Raw genomic sequence first — 15,921 nt, forward strand, 5'->3', positions numbered from 1 at the left:
ATGATCTGTAAGTGAATCACTGTTTCCTCTTCGTCTCTTTATCCCTCACAGAGTGTGCCCATCTACTGCTAGCCCACAATGCACCGGTGAAGGTAAAGAACGCTCAGGGATGGAGTCCCCTCGCAGAGGCCATCAGCTACGGAGATCGTCAGATGAGTAAGCTGCAAACCACTCCCTGTACTCACAGACTACCACCACCACTGACAACACACTGAGATCAGACACTGTTAAGATGGGCATGCTGCTCCTCCTCCATCACATGTTGTAGATGGCATGGGCCAACTTGCCGAGCTGCCCCTGCTGAAAACAATATGGCCCCAATTAATTTTAATTGAGTATGTTCATAATCCATTATCCATGTTCATCCACGTTGCTTGGGTGCCCCATCAGTGTGGAGGGAAAATCAACATGTAGGCTTAACACTGGAATCAACAGATGCTTCTGTGCATTCCTCCCACTCTGCTCTCAGTGTAGGCACGGCGACGCCCCCTTTTGTCCGTCAGAGAGGGGCGATATTCCTCAAGCGTCTCTGGTCTTTTGTGTTCAGATGAAAAGAGAATTCATTGGGAGATGTGGTCCTGTCTCATTGGCTGGGTATAGCCAAGCCACCCTTTTGCCTGTAGGTACCCCCCACAATCATTTTACCACTTCACGTTTTCATTCTGTCCTCTGTCCTGCTGGGAAGTTGACACCCTCAAACATTGATTTGCAAATCCAAAACACATTTGCCTTATATATCTTGTATGGGGAGGAAGAAGGAACTCTCAGTTTAAAGTGGTCCTCTTTTGAAAACATGTTGGCCGTGGGAGTAGGAAGCCATGGACAAGTCTAGTTGTCGATTGTGATTTAGCTTTGGAATTGCCTCTTCACAGGGGGGTTACACGTAGACTGAGACTGTCACTCTGAAATTGACGACCACTGTCCGCTCTCTGCTGTGGCCCTTACTCAGCACAAAGGAGGCCTTTGAACTGTTAAAAGGAGTAAGAGACTCACTGGAGAGGATCAGGAACCTGTCTGGCACACACCGGCTATCCCAGCATCAGTTTTAGTCTGTGTGACCTGGTAACTTTCATAAATACATTATTAGTTACTTGGTTAGTTAGTGTTTTTTTTTTTTTTTTTTACGAAATAAAGCAATTAAAACAACCCCCCCCCCCCAAAAAAGTGATAATATATGTGACATGGCATGGTTAAAAAGTCCCCAAGTAGGGCAAAAACATTTTTCATTTTTTCCCAGATTATGAAAGGGTAGATTGTAAGCTTTAAAATGATGTGTCATACATTGAAATCTGAAACAAGTAATGGATATTTTAATGGTGATACCCCCTGAACCATCGTACTGAGATATCCAGACTTTGAAGTCTTCAGAGACGTTTTTCACAGAGGTAATGGGTGGGAACAATAGCTGGTTAACTCCACCCTAATCACTCCCTCAAGACAACCACACCCTCAAGACAACCACTCCCCCATTACACTACCTGTCATTACCTACCTGTCATCTGTCAGTGGGGTTGTCAGCTAACCCCAGGAAGCAAAATTGCAGGGCTGACACATTTAAATAGCTAAATAATAATAATAATAATAATTCAATATTCATGATTCAAGAGAGTAAAATTCAGTGGAAATTAGGCAAGATACAATTGAGCAACACAATAATAGAATGGTAAAAAATTATAATGTTGTGTCTGTGTGTATGCATTTATCATTATAGTCTATAAAGCATCTAGTGGGACTTCGGTGTAGTTCCTTCCCATCCCATCTGGGCATCAACGCTGTAATAAAAAAAGAAGACAGTACATTTAAAATGATTGCCTACTGTTACCAACACCACTTTTACAAAATAGCCTACTACTACTATCTTCATAAAATAGAATTGCTTATACAATGACAATGACAAATACCTGAAGTGCTGGTGACTCTCATCAAGGTGTCATCTCTCAGAACCTCTCACCTCCTCATTCTGTAACAGTTGACTAGTGAAATCATTTCAATTCACAGTATTATTCTACAGCAAATCTACATATCAATGAATTAATCATTATTTTTGATTCCACATAACATTACCGTTCATTACAAAAGCATTTACTTTTTCTATAATCTATTACATCTCTAACAAAGCTAGCTAGCTAGCTAACAAGCTAACACTTGTTTGGCTAGCTGGTACACACAAACACACTAAAATGGTGCATGAAACATACTGTACAGTATGTTACATGTTAGTAGGTCTGCAACAAATGTATTTATTCATTATGTTTTATCTTTGACAACGTATTTCTTCCTCCCACCATCTCATTAGTTTTGGAGAGGGGTGGCATAATTGTGGTGAGCAGTTTCAGTGGTCTGATAACTGATGCTAACAACGGGGCTATCTACCTTACTCACAAAACATCAAATAACTGTTTGGCTATCCTAAGTAAACAATACAAAATCCTAGTAAACAACACATGTAACTGGGTCAATGACGTGACGTGCATATTTTTGTGTCATGTATATTATTTCATTTTAAAAATAGATTAATCAATTCAAGTCATATATGATTGTATTCTATACAACATGGTTAGTTTGAATGTATTGTCAGTACATTCTAATAATATGGATTACTTTGTGTTTTAGCATCTCAAACCCCCAAAATGTCAGGTGGCGCAACCGTCTCCACTAAGGAACAGATTAAGAACACTGTTAGAAGTGGTATTTTAATAATAATATATTCAATATAAAATACTGTGGCATGATTTTATGTTTGAAATCTTTCAAATAAACACACATTTACAAATAACAATAGTTTTAAAGCTATTGAGATAGTTGAGGAACTTTTGTCCCGTACATTTTTTTCCTCAAATGTCAGGGTGGCACAACCGTAAACATGGGACTTTTATTTTGAAATCAAGAGACTATTGCATCAGCCAAATGTTTCATCATCCAGAGGACCCTGTCTGACATCTGTGGCTGAGTGAAAAGATTTGTAGAGCGCTCTCAAATATTGATAAAAATAGATAGTTTCACCTCAGAGGTAGGAGGGTATATTTTCCATGTCAGGTGGTACAACCAATGTAAAACTAGGAAAAGGTTATTTTATCATAAAACGACTATTCTGTTTTAAAATGATTTGTATGATATTGCTAGCATAGGTCAAAGCTAATGCAGGTGTCCAAGTAGAAGTCTGTTTAATTTGAAATCAGTGGCAAAAGTCAGGTGGTGCAACCGGTATGTCAGTTGGCGCAACCACAATTAATGCCACTATATGGAATAAATACTGTTATTTAAAGCTCCAAGATGCTCTAAAATGTGTATTTGTGTCTACTTAAATATATATTAACACTTTTAAACATTTCACGATTATAATGTCTTTAATTTTAATAATGTTAGCCCCGCGGTGGTGTAGCGGTCTAAGCACTGGCCACTAGTGCAAGCTGCCCACCGGGGACTGGGATCGAATCCCAGCTCGCCAGATCCGGATATGGCCGGGGCACACACGGGGAGTGGCATATTGGGCGTCCGCTCCCGAGGGCGGTATAGGAGTATTTCCGGACAAGGATCCGTCGCGCAACACCGCCCCCTGGGTGCCGGAATAACGGTGCTGGGCTCGAGGAGCCAGTCAGCTAGTCTGGCCTCCTCTGGGGCTGCCGGCCACGGGGTCGTGCGGCGGATCCTACGCAATAGGCAGGGGATAATTGGATGCTAGGTTGGGTTCAATTGGCTACCAAATTGGGTGAAAAAGGGATCAAATCTGGAAAAACAAATTTAAAAAAAGATTAAAATAAAAATAAAAATAAAATAAAATAATAATTTTAGATGCCACTGTCGGTGAAGGAAAAAGCAGCCCAAAAACATATATATATTTTTTGTCTAATAGATATAGATAGATATAGATAATAGATACATGACAAAGATTTCACTTAATAAATAAATAATAGGAAAATATAAATACTTTTACAAATAATTGGTTGCGCCACCTGACAGTTTTTGAGCAATTAAGTTAGAAATACAGTAAAAAAATATATTTAAACAAATTAACAAATGCGGCATGTTTAAGCACATTGTCACATACTCAAAAATATAAATTTTATGTATTTTGAACAAAGTTTAAAAAAAAAACTTTTTAGAAGCCGTCATTGACCCAACTCACTAAAACTTACCCAAGAACACAGCAGAAGGTCTGTCTGCAGACAACGATCAATGTCTGAAATTCCGTTGTCATCTGTCATCGTCAGATTCGGAGTTCGGAGTTCCCGTTATGTATAGTCCAGTATGAAGGAGTTAATTAATTGCCCACTGTCAATATTTCTGCATGCTTTTGAAATTCTGTTGATAGCATTAGCGAGAGCAGCCTCCATCTTGTAAATTTGTCAACAGGTCCAGACGCACACACATGGCTCCTTACATACAGCTGGGGTGGGCGTGGCTACACACACTGCCACACTAATACGAATAATACCCCCCACCCGACTTTGCTAACTAAATGTAGGTATTTAGTGAATGTAAAACTGTTGGATATGATATCGAGTGGGTTCTTCATCGCTTCGTTTGTCGTCCTATGCCAAAAACCGGAAAACACATTTTTTCACAACAAGACTTGTTTGGCTCGATTGTGAGGTTTCACAACTGCCGAGATGGGGACCTTTTAATGAAACCCTGTCACATATTCTCTCATTATTGGTCACACATGAATTTGTGTGGATTGAGGCGCAGTTCTCCCAGAGCCCAGACCCTATTTCCTAATAGGTGTGTACTTCTGGGTCTTTTTTATCATACCGCCTCCCTCGCTAAAATGAATCATTTCTATTCCTGGTTTGCAGTTGACTCAGAACCAGCTGATCTTGCCTGTTGTGAAACTTTGCCTGGCTGTCGGATTTTACAGTGCTTTCCTGGCTGACTCTAAGGCAGGAGAGTAGTGCTGCGGGAAATATATGGGCTGTTTACTATTCACTATTACTATCAGAAGCAAATATGGTTAGCCTATCAAATCACTGCCCAGACCTTCTGAAATTAGCAGGCTCACTATCCTAGGGCCTGTGTTGCTGCTTATGAGCTGTATTGGCATGGAAACCTCTCAGCGAATAAGGCCGAAAGAAACTCAAAGCTGCTGACGACACTGTTAACCAGGAAGTAGAAAGTTGTCCTCTCAGCAGGCCCTTCTGAACATAGATGGGATCTAAGGATAGTCTTTTCTACTCTAGTGATTTCTCCCTTAGTCTCCATGGGGCAGTTTTGACTCCCGCCTTTCATTAGTGCTGGGTCTTTTTATGTCTGATTCTTTTTTGGTTATTTGCTTGTCACTGATTTGTTCTTTGACATGCATAAAACATTGTTTGTCACCACGCTTCTGTAGGTAGGCCTATTTGTTTTAAAGTATCCCATTTGGTTGTCTCTGGGACATCTCAGAGTTGAGACAAGTGTGAGTCTGATGATCACCGATTTATTCTTTGAAATGCATCCAGTACAAAGGAGATACTGATGATTGTGAAATTCGGTTGACTTTGTCAACTTGACCACAAATAGAACCTAAACATTTAGCGAGGACAGGAATACATGTTGCTGCAGGAAAAGAGAGATGGAGACGAATCACGTGTTCTGTTCCTCTATTTTTGTCCACACTCACTTTTTCCACACGCATTTGTGTAAACTTTATGTGCTTCACTAAAAGCCTGTTACTGCTCTGCTTGTGTTTATAAGACAATGAACAACTTTTCCATGGGTGTCTGCAATGTGTAGTGTCATTGGTGCTTAGCAGTCACACCTTGGCCTTAACCCAAAGCTGGCTGGGTGCTTCAACAATAGGGTGCTTCAACTCAAACCTGGTTAATGTAAGCTTGTCAACTCAAGTATAATAGGTATATGGCTAGTTGGCTACAGACTTGTTTTCTATCAACCTGAAGATGAAGACTGCTTCATGACCTACCAACACCTGCCCCATCTTTCTCTGGTCTGTCCCATGCTTCACAATTTCTGGGGTCAACACTATCATAGCCTAGCCTAATCCCATAGCTAGTTCTTCTGTCATCACATCATTTTTTTTATTTATTTTTTTATTTCCTTTTTTTTTTTCCTTTCCTAACACCAGGGGAGCCACCCCTCCTAAATTTCGTTGTTTGGTACCTGTACTGTAGCAATGACAATAAAGTCCATTCATTCATCAGTTCAATGGCTATAGGATATTCAATTGCATATTCATTATAGTTGGGGGCCTTAGGGCTATATGAGGCTATGTTCGTGCAAATGTGTGCAAAAGCACCAAATTTGGCCAAGATGTAGCTTGGAGTATGCTCTAATGATTTAGCCAGGGCGCCCGAGCCAGCGACCACTGGGAAAATCAATATGGCCGCCTTCCAAAAAAGGTTTTGGCTATAACGTTTGAACCAAATTAGCTTTAAAAAAAAAGTATTTTTTCTGAGTGGGGCAGTCCCACTCATATTTTTCCTTTTTATTGACAGTTACAGTGAAGATTTAGACAGGAAGGATGGGTGAGAGAGAGAGAGAGGAGGGATGACATGCAGGATATGTCCCCGGCCGGAATCGAACCGGGGACCCTGCGGTTACATGGTCAGCGCTTAACCCGCTATGCCACCTAAGCTCCCCTGAATTAGAATTTTTTAAAAGCTGTTTACAGTACAACTACTATTTTCTTCCTCACATAAGTTATAATTCATCATTCATCATCAGTCATTTTCATAATCTTACAATAATTCCAGGATCCCGCTCTCTGCACCTCACAACATTAGCTAGCTAGTTAGCTGGCTAGCTAACGCTCAGGCTCCACTATGGCCATCGAGCGTTGCGTCTGCGCTGCGTTGCGTCCGGAATTGCTGTCAGCCAGGGAACGTTGCTTTTGTAATCAATGAAAGGTGCTCCACTGCCTACGTTGCGTCCGCGTTGCGTTGTGGCTGCGTCCAAAGTAAAAATTCGGCAAAGTTTGATTTCTGATGGCGAACACGAATGTATATTCACTATTGTATATTGGTTGTTGGTTATAATTGATGTCTACTTGATGTCTTTTTATCATCAGTTAAATCACCACAGCGGTTAATCCACTAATAGAGAAGATACCAGATTGAAAATGCTTGTAGCCAACTACTCTATAGCTCGTGCCTGGTCGCAGCTATTGCGAATCACCACAGGTGCTTGAAGCTTGTTGCAGAAATGGATGACGAACGGCTGATACTTGAGGTGGAAAAAACGATATTTTTATATGCAACAAATGACGGTGGAGCAGGTACAACGTCAAGTTAATACAACGCCGATGGCGAGGTGACGCAACGCTAGTAGTGGAGCCAGCCTGTAATATTCTACAGAAGCTAGCTATCAAGATAACAATGACTGATGCCTTCTTCTGTTTACACGAACACAGCCCATTGTCATATATGCATTCTTATCATTTCAATTGATAGGAGACATGCTGAAAATAAGGTATTGTCTTGTTTTACTTCTGTCTACAACTACTATTTCCTGCAACGACAACATGTAGGCTACAATTTCCTCAATCTCACGTAAGTCATGTATTATGTCATCACAATATGGCCTCTACCTCTACCTCTAGTAGCGGGACCATTAATTGGGACCTATGCTGTCTCTGCCAATGAGATGCTGATGAACCATTGCAAAGACCCAAAAATGAAGGACTTGTATCACTAGAAAGGGAAAAAAAGATTTCTTAGCTATTGCTAATGTTCTTCCTTCTTCTGTTAATGTTACAATTGATCAGTTGAATGACGGTTCAGGTATTGCAGCAACGCTTAAAACACATAATGCTATGTATCACAAACGCTGTAGAAGCTACTGTAGTAGTTGTCGTGTCAAAAGGGCTCCAAAGTATGACGTTGGATCCTCCTTAGTAGTGAGTCCTAAAAAGCTTCGATCATGTCAACCCAAAGCCTGTGGCATTCATTGTGTCATAGCCTATGTGAGGGGGAGGATATGGATGACCTTCACAAGGCAGTAACAGATAATGTTGATTTCAATCTGAAAAGCTGGGCAGAATCCTGTAAAAAAAAATAGCTTCTTGGTAGATTAGTTACAGAAGCTTCCGATGTGCACGCAGCAGGTGTGTACTACATGCCAAATGTTATCTCATGTTGCGATATTCAGCAAAACGGCAAGCATCTCATGACACTGCCAGGCCAGGGTGTCAGAAGGGGAAGCATCTACCAGTGAGTGGGGGACAACCTTTGACCATCTAACTATTGCACAGTTGCTTTGGTTGAGGATTCAGATCCTCCTTCACAATCTCCTATTACGGCAACTCTACAGGAACCTTATGAAAGAACACTGGTGTTTGTGTCTGATTATGAACCCCACACAACAACATTCAAGCAACATATCCTCAGCTATCTGCCTGAATAGAGTGAACACCAGAAGGGGAGGGAAACCTACATCGCAAACAAGGAACAAGTGGCTAAGAGGAACAATTGGCTCAGGATGAGGCAATTCTGTTGATGAGGGCCACCTTGGTTTTACACAAGTACTGCTTACAACGAGCCCACACATTTGACGGCTCCTTCCCGTCCAACTGTCTCACAACATCTGTTGCTGAACCCTTACGAGTGTTCAATGATATCGTCCTCCATGGTCCAGAGTTCCTCAAACCCTGTGCAGCTAATACAGATGCCAACCTGCAACCGAGAATGTCAATGTCAGAAGTGCATTTGGCGGCACCCATCACACCTGCAAGACCGACGCAATACGTCACAGCAAGGACATTGACATTTGCCAATCGACCTGACCCAAAAGCCAAACAAAACAAAACATTTGCATTATGCAAATGAGGGGTCCAGACACACCCAATCATGAATATAAGCATTCTAATGTGTTTCTAATAGTCAAAAAACATAAAATAGACACCAAGCTTGCATTTCTAGTTCATTTGGTTCAAAAGTTATAGCCGAAACCTTTTTCAGAGGGCGGCCATATTGATTTGGCCGCCATGGAGGTCGTTGGCTCGGGCGCCCTGGCTAAATCACTAGAGCATACTCTGAGCTACATCTGGGCCAAATTTGGTGCTTTTGCACAAATTTGCACCAAAATATCCCTACGGCCCCCAACTATTAGGGGTGCAACGGTTTCAGTTGGTCCACGGTTCGGTATGAACCTCGGTTTTTGGGTCACAGTTTCGGTATTTTGGTACGTGTTTTTGTGCGTAAGGAGAAAAGAATGCTACTATTTATTTACAAACTTACTTTACTTTATTTTGCTTATACTTATGTAACTTTAACATTTAGACACATTCCAGAATATGACTGGTATATTGTATAATATAAACAAATCTAAATATATATAAACAACAACAAAAAAGAACACTTTCAAATGTGACACCAGTCAGTGTTTTGATAAACCAGCAGGCTACATTACTTACTGAAACTGCAGATTGTAAGCTTTCAAATGACATGTCATACATTGAAATCCGAAAAGAGATGACGAAGTTAGACTCATTTGAATGTTGTTAGACCTCAGGCACATATTAGGTTAAACTCTCTGTCATGAAACCGTAAGCAAACGCTGCTAACACCAAGCACAGCGCTACGAATGTCTAAACTGTATTTTAATAACATCACAACATGCTGATAGAACATCAACATGCTAAAAACACATAATTAGATGATCACACAGTCCTTGCTTTTGAACACGTCCTAAAACTAAAATATATTTACAAGCCATGCAGGGCTGCCAAGTTTCACCAAAAGTTTGGAGTGAGATTTTTTGGCGGTGGAGCGACCCAAAACTGTGCGCGTTTTGGCAGCGGCGGCCCCTCTCTCCCACCCAATTATTTGTGCTAGTTCCTGCAATTTTACATGTTGTTCACAATAAACCAAAATATTCAGACAATATATCATATTTATGAAATCTTAATAAACAAATACAGTAGCCTACCGACTCTAAAATAAAAAAAAAACAACAATTGTTGTATTTGTATTGTAAATTGTCATTATTATTCATTATTATTATTATTATTATTATTCATAATGTACCTAGTTATGTTACAGTAGAGAAACAAAAAACAGTTACCAAAACTGAGTATTTACTAACTAAGATTGGCAAAAGATTGGCGTGGTGCAACCGAAATTAGTAAACAACTAGTTTGAAACTAGCTAGTAACAACTAGGGGTTTAGTAACTACTAAATGCCTGCATTTAGTAATGACTTACGCCAAATTGGTGCAACCCAGTCCAGTAGGCTACCAGATACGATGTTGTAATGTATGCACATATTTTGCTACCACGGTTGCCAGACGGAATTGACAATGTCCAGCCCAACCGGTCTAAAAGCTGCCGAATCCACCCGTCCAATGTGACCAAAAATAGCCCAATCTGGCAACACTGCTTGCTACGTTCTTGCAGCTCCCGTGAACACAGGTTCTTCCATCAGCGCTCGCCTGCCGCTTCGATTGCAGACTCAAGTTAACGCGCGTGCAGAAAGATGCCACGAAACCCATGTCCGGTAGCTTTCTTTCAAGGAATTTAAAAAATAAAAGTCCCGTAAAACAATTGTTATTTCTCGCCGTGAGAAATAGAGGTGTGGCGTGAGAGCGTGAGAACTGGTTGAAATGCGTGAGTCTCACTGCGATTGCGTGAGACTTGGCAGCTCTGAACCTGTGTTCACGCGAGCTGCCAAAACGCGCACAGTTTTGGGTCGCTCCACCGCCAAAAAATCTCACTCCAAACTTTTGGTGAAACTTGGCAGCCCTGATCCTGCACCTTACCTGTTCTACACCTGTGAAGCACTTTGGTTCAGCTGCTGCTGTATGTAAACGTGCTATACAAATAAAGCTGACTTGACTTGACTTGATTGCAAATGAGGTTTAGGTTGGGGATGATCGGGGCGGCTGTGGCGCAGGAGGCAGAGCCAGTGCCTAAGATAACAAATATTAGAATTACTCTGCCGCCATTGGTGTGTGAATGTGTGTGAATGGGTGAATGAGAGGCCGTTGTAAAGTGCTTTGGAGCATCTTTGGAGCAGCAAAAAAGTCAATTTACCATTTACTATTAGAATGTGCATGACTCAGGCAAGACTAGGTTTGTGTTGCACTGAACAGCCGCCACCACATAACTTGACTGAGTTTGTTTACCGTGATTGATACTGAAATGTTAAATTGGTGTCACAAAGTGGTGCCACAGGTCGGACCGCCTACGTGCCCCCTTGACCTTGACCCACCACAAGGACATTTACAACTCTGTGTCTGAGGTCAAACTAGCCATTTTAAATCACTCCCTACTTACAGGTATTTTTCCAGCGGCACTTAAAACTGCCCAGGTTAGACCCACCCTGAAGAAAAGTAACCTACCCTGAAGACAAATGCACTAACCCTAACCCTCTGATTGGAAGGGAATGGAATGATGAATGAGACACAGATGAAAGGACACACATGGACGTAACAGATACTGTGAAAGAACAAGGAACAAGGAAAACAGCAGGGGTATTTCCCTTGTTTCTCCCTTGCCCCTTTCTTCAGTTCCAGTGTAAGATGATGTTGTTGATGTGGTTGATGTGGGTACGGCGCATGTGATGTGCACCTGGGTCGGGGCGTATCTGTAGAGCATTCACAACATGCCATTGCCATGCGTGTGTCTCACGGCCAAAGCATGAGACTTGGCAGCTCTGACAATGACAATTAATCCATTCCACAAAGTATACATATTAAGAGAGCTATTTATAGCGGTTTCACGTATGCGAGTGGTTTACGGTTTCATCAACTGCAGTCTCAAATGTGCCTCTTAGGCTTGACGACTGGTATAGGAAAGATAGTAATGAAAGTAAAAATGCACTTTAGCTATGAGAGCTGTACCAGCTGTAGCCCTATGCATTGTGCGCATATTATGCCCTTATACGACACGCGTGAAGCATTTCTGCGACACACGTTTCTGCTCACTGTTTTCATTCCCTCATCGCTGTATTCAAAACCAGAATTAATGACCCCACAACGCAGATTTGCAATCCAGGGCTTCCTCAAACTGTTGCCATGTTCTCAACTCCGCTCGCCATGAACAAACATTTGAGCAAGAAGCAGCTGCGTTCCAGACCAACTCCCCCTCCGACTTTGAATGAAACGCAGGATAAACCGAAAACCGCCACGGTTCACTAGTGTATTGAACCGTGGAAGGCGAACCGAACCGTCCGTAAAAAAAAAAGAGAACCGTTGCACCCCTAATATTCATGATCATTCACTGATAACGGCAATAAACAGAACATTCAAGAAAATATGTTTATTTTTTAATGAAAGTCCTCTGTTAATGACTCATTTAGACAGTTGACAGTTTCAAAAGAGAAAACCCTCTTGAATGCTGTGCTATGTTTTGTAACTTGTTTTTTTTACTTCGATGACTGGTGGGGAAATTCTCCATCAAAGGCCACTGTCGAGGGAAGGGATTTGTCAAATTAGACTCAGATTTTCCAGAACTGGAAAAGTAGAGCACCCTGCCCTGCTACACACTGCTCTGTCTTTCTGTCTGTCTTTCTTTAACTAGTAGGCTAGTATGTGCTAGAATTTAGCCTTGCCAGCTGTGGCCTGTCTTAGTGTAACCAATAATGAATTGGTCGGGCGCTTAGGTGGCGTAGCGGGTTTGGCTAAGCGTTGACCATGTAACTGCAGGGTCCCCAGTTCGATTCCGGCCGGGGACATATCCTGCATGTCATCCCTCCTCTCTCTCTCACCCATCCTTCCTGTCTAAAATCTCTACTGTATCTGTCAATAAAATGAAAAATATGAGTGGGACTGCCCCACTCAGAAAAAATAACTTCTAAAAAAATTATGAATTGGTCCTTGGGCTGCAGGGAGGCCTGTGCTGCTGCCTACACTGTGTCAATATTTACTGTCCTCGGAAGCTGCCCAGTATCAGTAGGTGTAGTTAATTTTTCACTGGTGGTGGTGGTGGTGATGGGGTGGCTGGACATATTGCCTCAGCTCAGCTCTATGCTTGCGTCATGACTAGGTAGTGTAAAAGACAATTCCTTATGGGGATTGTCAAGTGTTAACACCTACAGTACAGTAATGTATTGTATGCTGGCAGCGTGCAGATGACATATTTAATATCGGCATGGGGGTTTTAACAGGGGTTATAAGCCTAATAAAGAAGTAGTCCAGCTGTGAATCCTGTGTTGGCCCGTTGCCATGTTTGCTGGGTGGTCCGTGGGCAGGAGTTGGGGGTCCCCTCTCCCATCTCTCCCCTGCTGAGGGGTGGGGAGGATCAGGGGCCGCCCCCATACGGAGCCTGTCGCCACTCATTAGGCAGAGAGGGCCAGAGAGACCCCCATCCCAAGACACAGGAGAGAAGAGGAGAGGAGTGTTTGTGTGGCCTAGTTTCACCAACAACACTAAAGCCCCAGGTCCCTGTGTTCTCCTGTGATGACTGGTGATGAATGGAGCAGGCATCAGTCTGTATGATAGACATCAACTATTGTGTGTGTGTGTGTGTGTGTGTGTGTGTGTGTGTGTGTGTGTCTTTTATTGTCATAAAATCATATTATGATTATTATTATTATTTTATTATTTTACTTTTTTTCACTGGCACAGTGATATTGTTTAATTTGCTACGCCTCCCCAAACAGTGCAATTATCTCAAGTGGGCTACTCATGTCCCACCCCTCATAAACACTCATAACAACGCTTGAATAAACGTTAGATGACTCGGACGTGGCTTTCTCAGTTCAGGATAATTTGTTTGAAAACAAGCAAGCTTACGCCCAACCAGTCAGGAATGAAGTTGAAAGAGTGTAAAGCTGGACCTTCATCATTAAAAAGTGCCTGCTGGCTTTTGCATCCCTGGGGTCATTAAAGAGCATACAGACATGTCTCGTTAGTGGTTTACTTTACTGTTCATCTCTCAGATTCTTTCCCTTTGAGCTTCCTGGAAAATATCTCATCCCTTCTGGCAATATACTGGGAGGGGGGGTTGTAAAAGTCTTGTTATTCATTCTGAGAAGGAAATATTTTTCAGGAAATATTACCACTGTGTAACTACTTCATTACTGATAATGTGTGATTGCAATGTGTGATCAAGTTTGTTTGGCCTGATAGTTTTGCTACTAAATTGACTTCAGCATCCTAGCTGTAAACCATGACACACACACACACACACACACACACACACACACACACACACACACACACACACACACACACACACACACCACACTACTACACCATACAGTAATGGTTTTGTTCTCACCCCTCTTCCTTCTTCTCTCTCAGTCACGGCATTGTTGAGAAAGCTGAAGCAGCAGTCCAGAGAGACAGTGGAGGACAAGAGGCCAAAGCTCCTCACAGCCCTCAAAGAGGTATGGTTCCTCTGCTCTGCTCTGCTCCGCTCTCCTCTCCTCTCCTCTCTTCACCTCACCCCACCCCCTATATTAAATGTGGTGTGTTGTTTAGTGCTGCAGACCAGGTTGTGGCCTGGCTCCAGATGTGGCAGCAGAGTCCTACACACACACACACACACACACACACACACACACACACACACACACACACACACACACAGTCCCTCAACCCCTCACTCACACACAGGCTAATTACTGTCATCACAACAACGTGGCCCCAGAGTACAGGCCTTCGGCATGCAGAGAGGATCACCCCCCCCCCCCCCCCCCCCCCCCCCAAATCGCTCAGGGATTATGCCGACAGCCACAGGGCCGGGTAGGAGGGAGGGAGGATGGGGGAGGGTGGGAGGTGGGAGTCGACTTGCAGGAAGGGTGGCATTCTTAAGCTCCCTGGCTGGCACGTGGGGAGGCAGAGTGATTCCGACACACACACACACACACACACACACACACACACACACACACACACACACGCATACACAGTCTATGGGGAGCCTCACAGTGTTGTTACTGACTTGATGTTGTCAAGGTTACTCTGTGGGCATAAACATCTGGGGTCCTTGGCAGCCACTGCTAGATCAGCTGTGCCTTACCTGGGGAGCGAGAGAGGGGGAGGCAGAGAGAGAGAGTCAGGGGGGCAGAGAGAGAGAGAGAGAGGTGGTACTAGGTATGACCTTACAGCTGTCCCATGGCCGGCTGGAGGGGAGGGATGTGACGTCAGTGATTGATTTCATCTCCATCAGCCTTTCTGGCTCTGGGATTATATTTCCCATAGATGTGAGTGAAGCATCGTATTACATCACTTGAGGGTTGGTTCAGACCACTATACCCTATATATATATACACAGTATATGTATATATATACACTATGATGACCATGAGATTAGGTTGGCCAGTTGTGTCATTTCAGAGGGTTATATATTGATATGTGAACGCCAGATGGATCCTTAATCATGAGTAAACTAGGCTCTGCCATCTTTGATTGACAGTCATGTCTAATGTATCTGATCTTCTTCTTTTTACTATTGCTGATGTACTTAAATTGGTGATAAAAATTGTTATTCCATTTTTTCCAGCTGGGAGACTTCTACTTGGAGTTGCACTGGGACTTCCAAAGCTGGGGTGAGTTTGTATGATTTTTTATTGGAGAGTAAGAGATGTTCTCAAAGTATCTACTATATTTCTGTCATTTTGATAATTCAACAAGCCCTCACCTGGCCTAGATTTAGAGCTAATTTCAGACTTTATCAGAGTGGCTGACCCTGGTGTCATGTGAATGTGAAGAGAATGTGGGGGCACCTAGGGATTCCAGTTCTGCTGCTGGTGCCAGTATGAGCTCACAGGCCAGCTGGTCAGGGAGTGGAGTGATGAGGGATTGTTTACAACACTGAGGTAATCCTCAGAGGGAGTGGCTTCCCTGTACAGATTGAATGGTACTCCCCCTGGTGGCGAGGGAATGTCATTGCCATCTCCCAACACCAGTACTGTGCTTGTACTTCCTGAGTGAGACCCCACGCACGTTTATTCACTATTTATGTGAAATGACTCCTCCTGTCTTTAGGAATTATTCTGAGACCATATCATTTCAATATTGTTAATTATTGACTTGCTTGTTAA

At 42.7% G+C, this 15,921-nt stretch overlaps 1 protein-coding gene across 1 annotated transcript in view; it reads left to right on the plus strand.

Annotated features, from left to right (window-relative positions):
* LOC308158357 (ankyrin repeat domain-containing protein 13C-like) overlaps window positions 1-15,921 on the plus strand; it is a 42,923-nt gene that overhangs the window by 15,393 nt on the left and 11,609 nt on the right. Inside the window, exons 3-5 of the mRNA XM_080531947.1 lie at window positions 52-156; window positions 14,177-14,262; window positions 15,381-15,426. Coding sequence (XP_080388073.1) covers window positions 52-156; window positions 14,177-14,262; window positions 15,381-15,426 — 237 coding nt within the window. The remainder of the gene's footprint in view (window positions 1-51; window positions 157-14,176; window positions 14,263-15,380; window positions 15,427-15,921) is intronic.

The sequence above is a fragment of the Nansenia antarctica genome (genome assembly GCF_963989245.1).
Source record: "Nansenia antarctica genome assembly, chromosome: 1".
NCBI lineage: Eukaryota > Metazoa > Chordata > Actinopteri > Argentiniformes > Microstomatidae > Nansenia > Nansenia antarctica.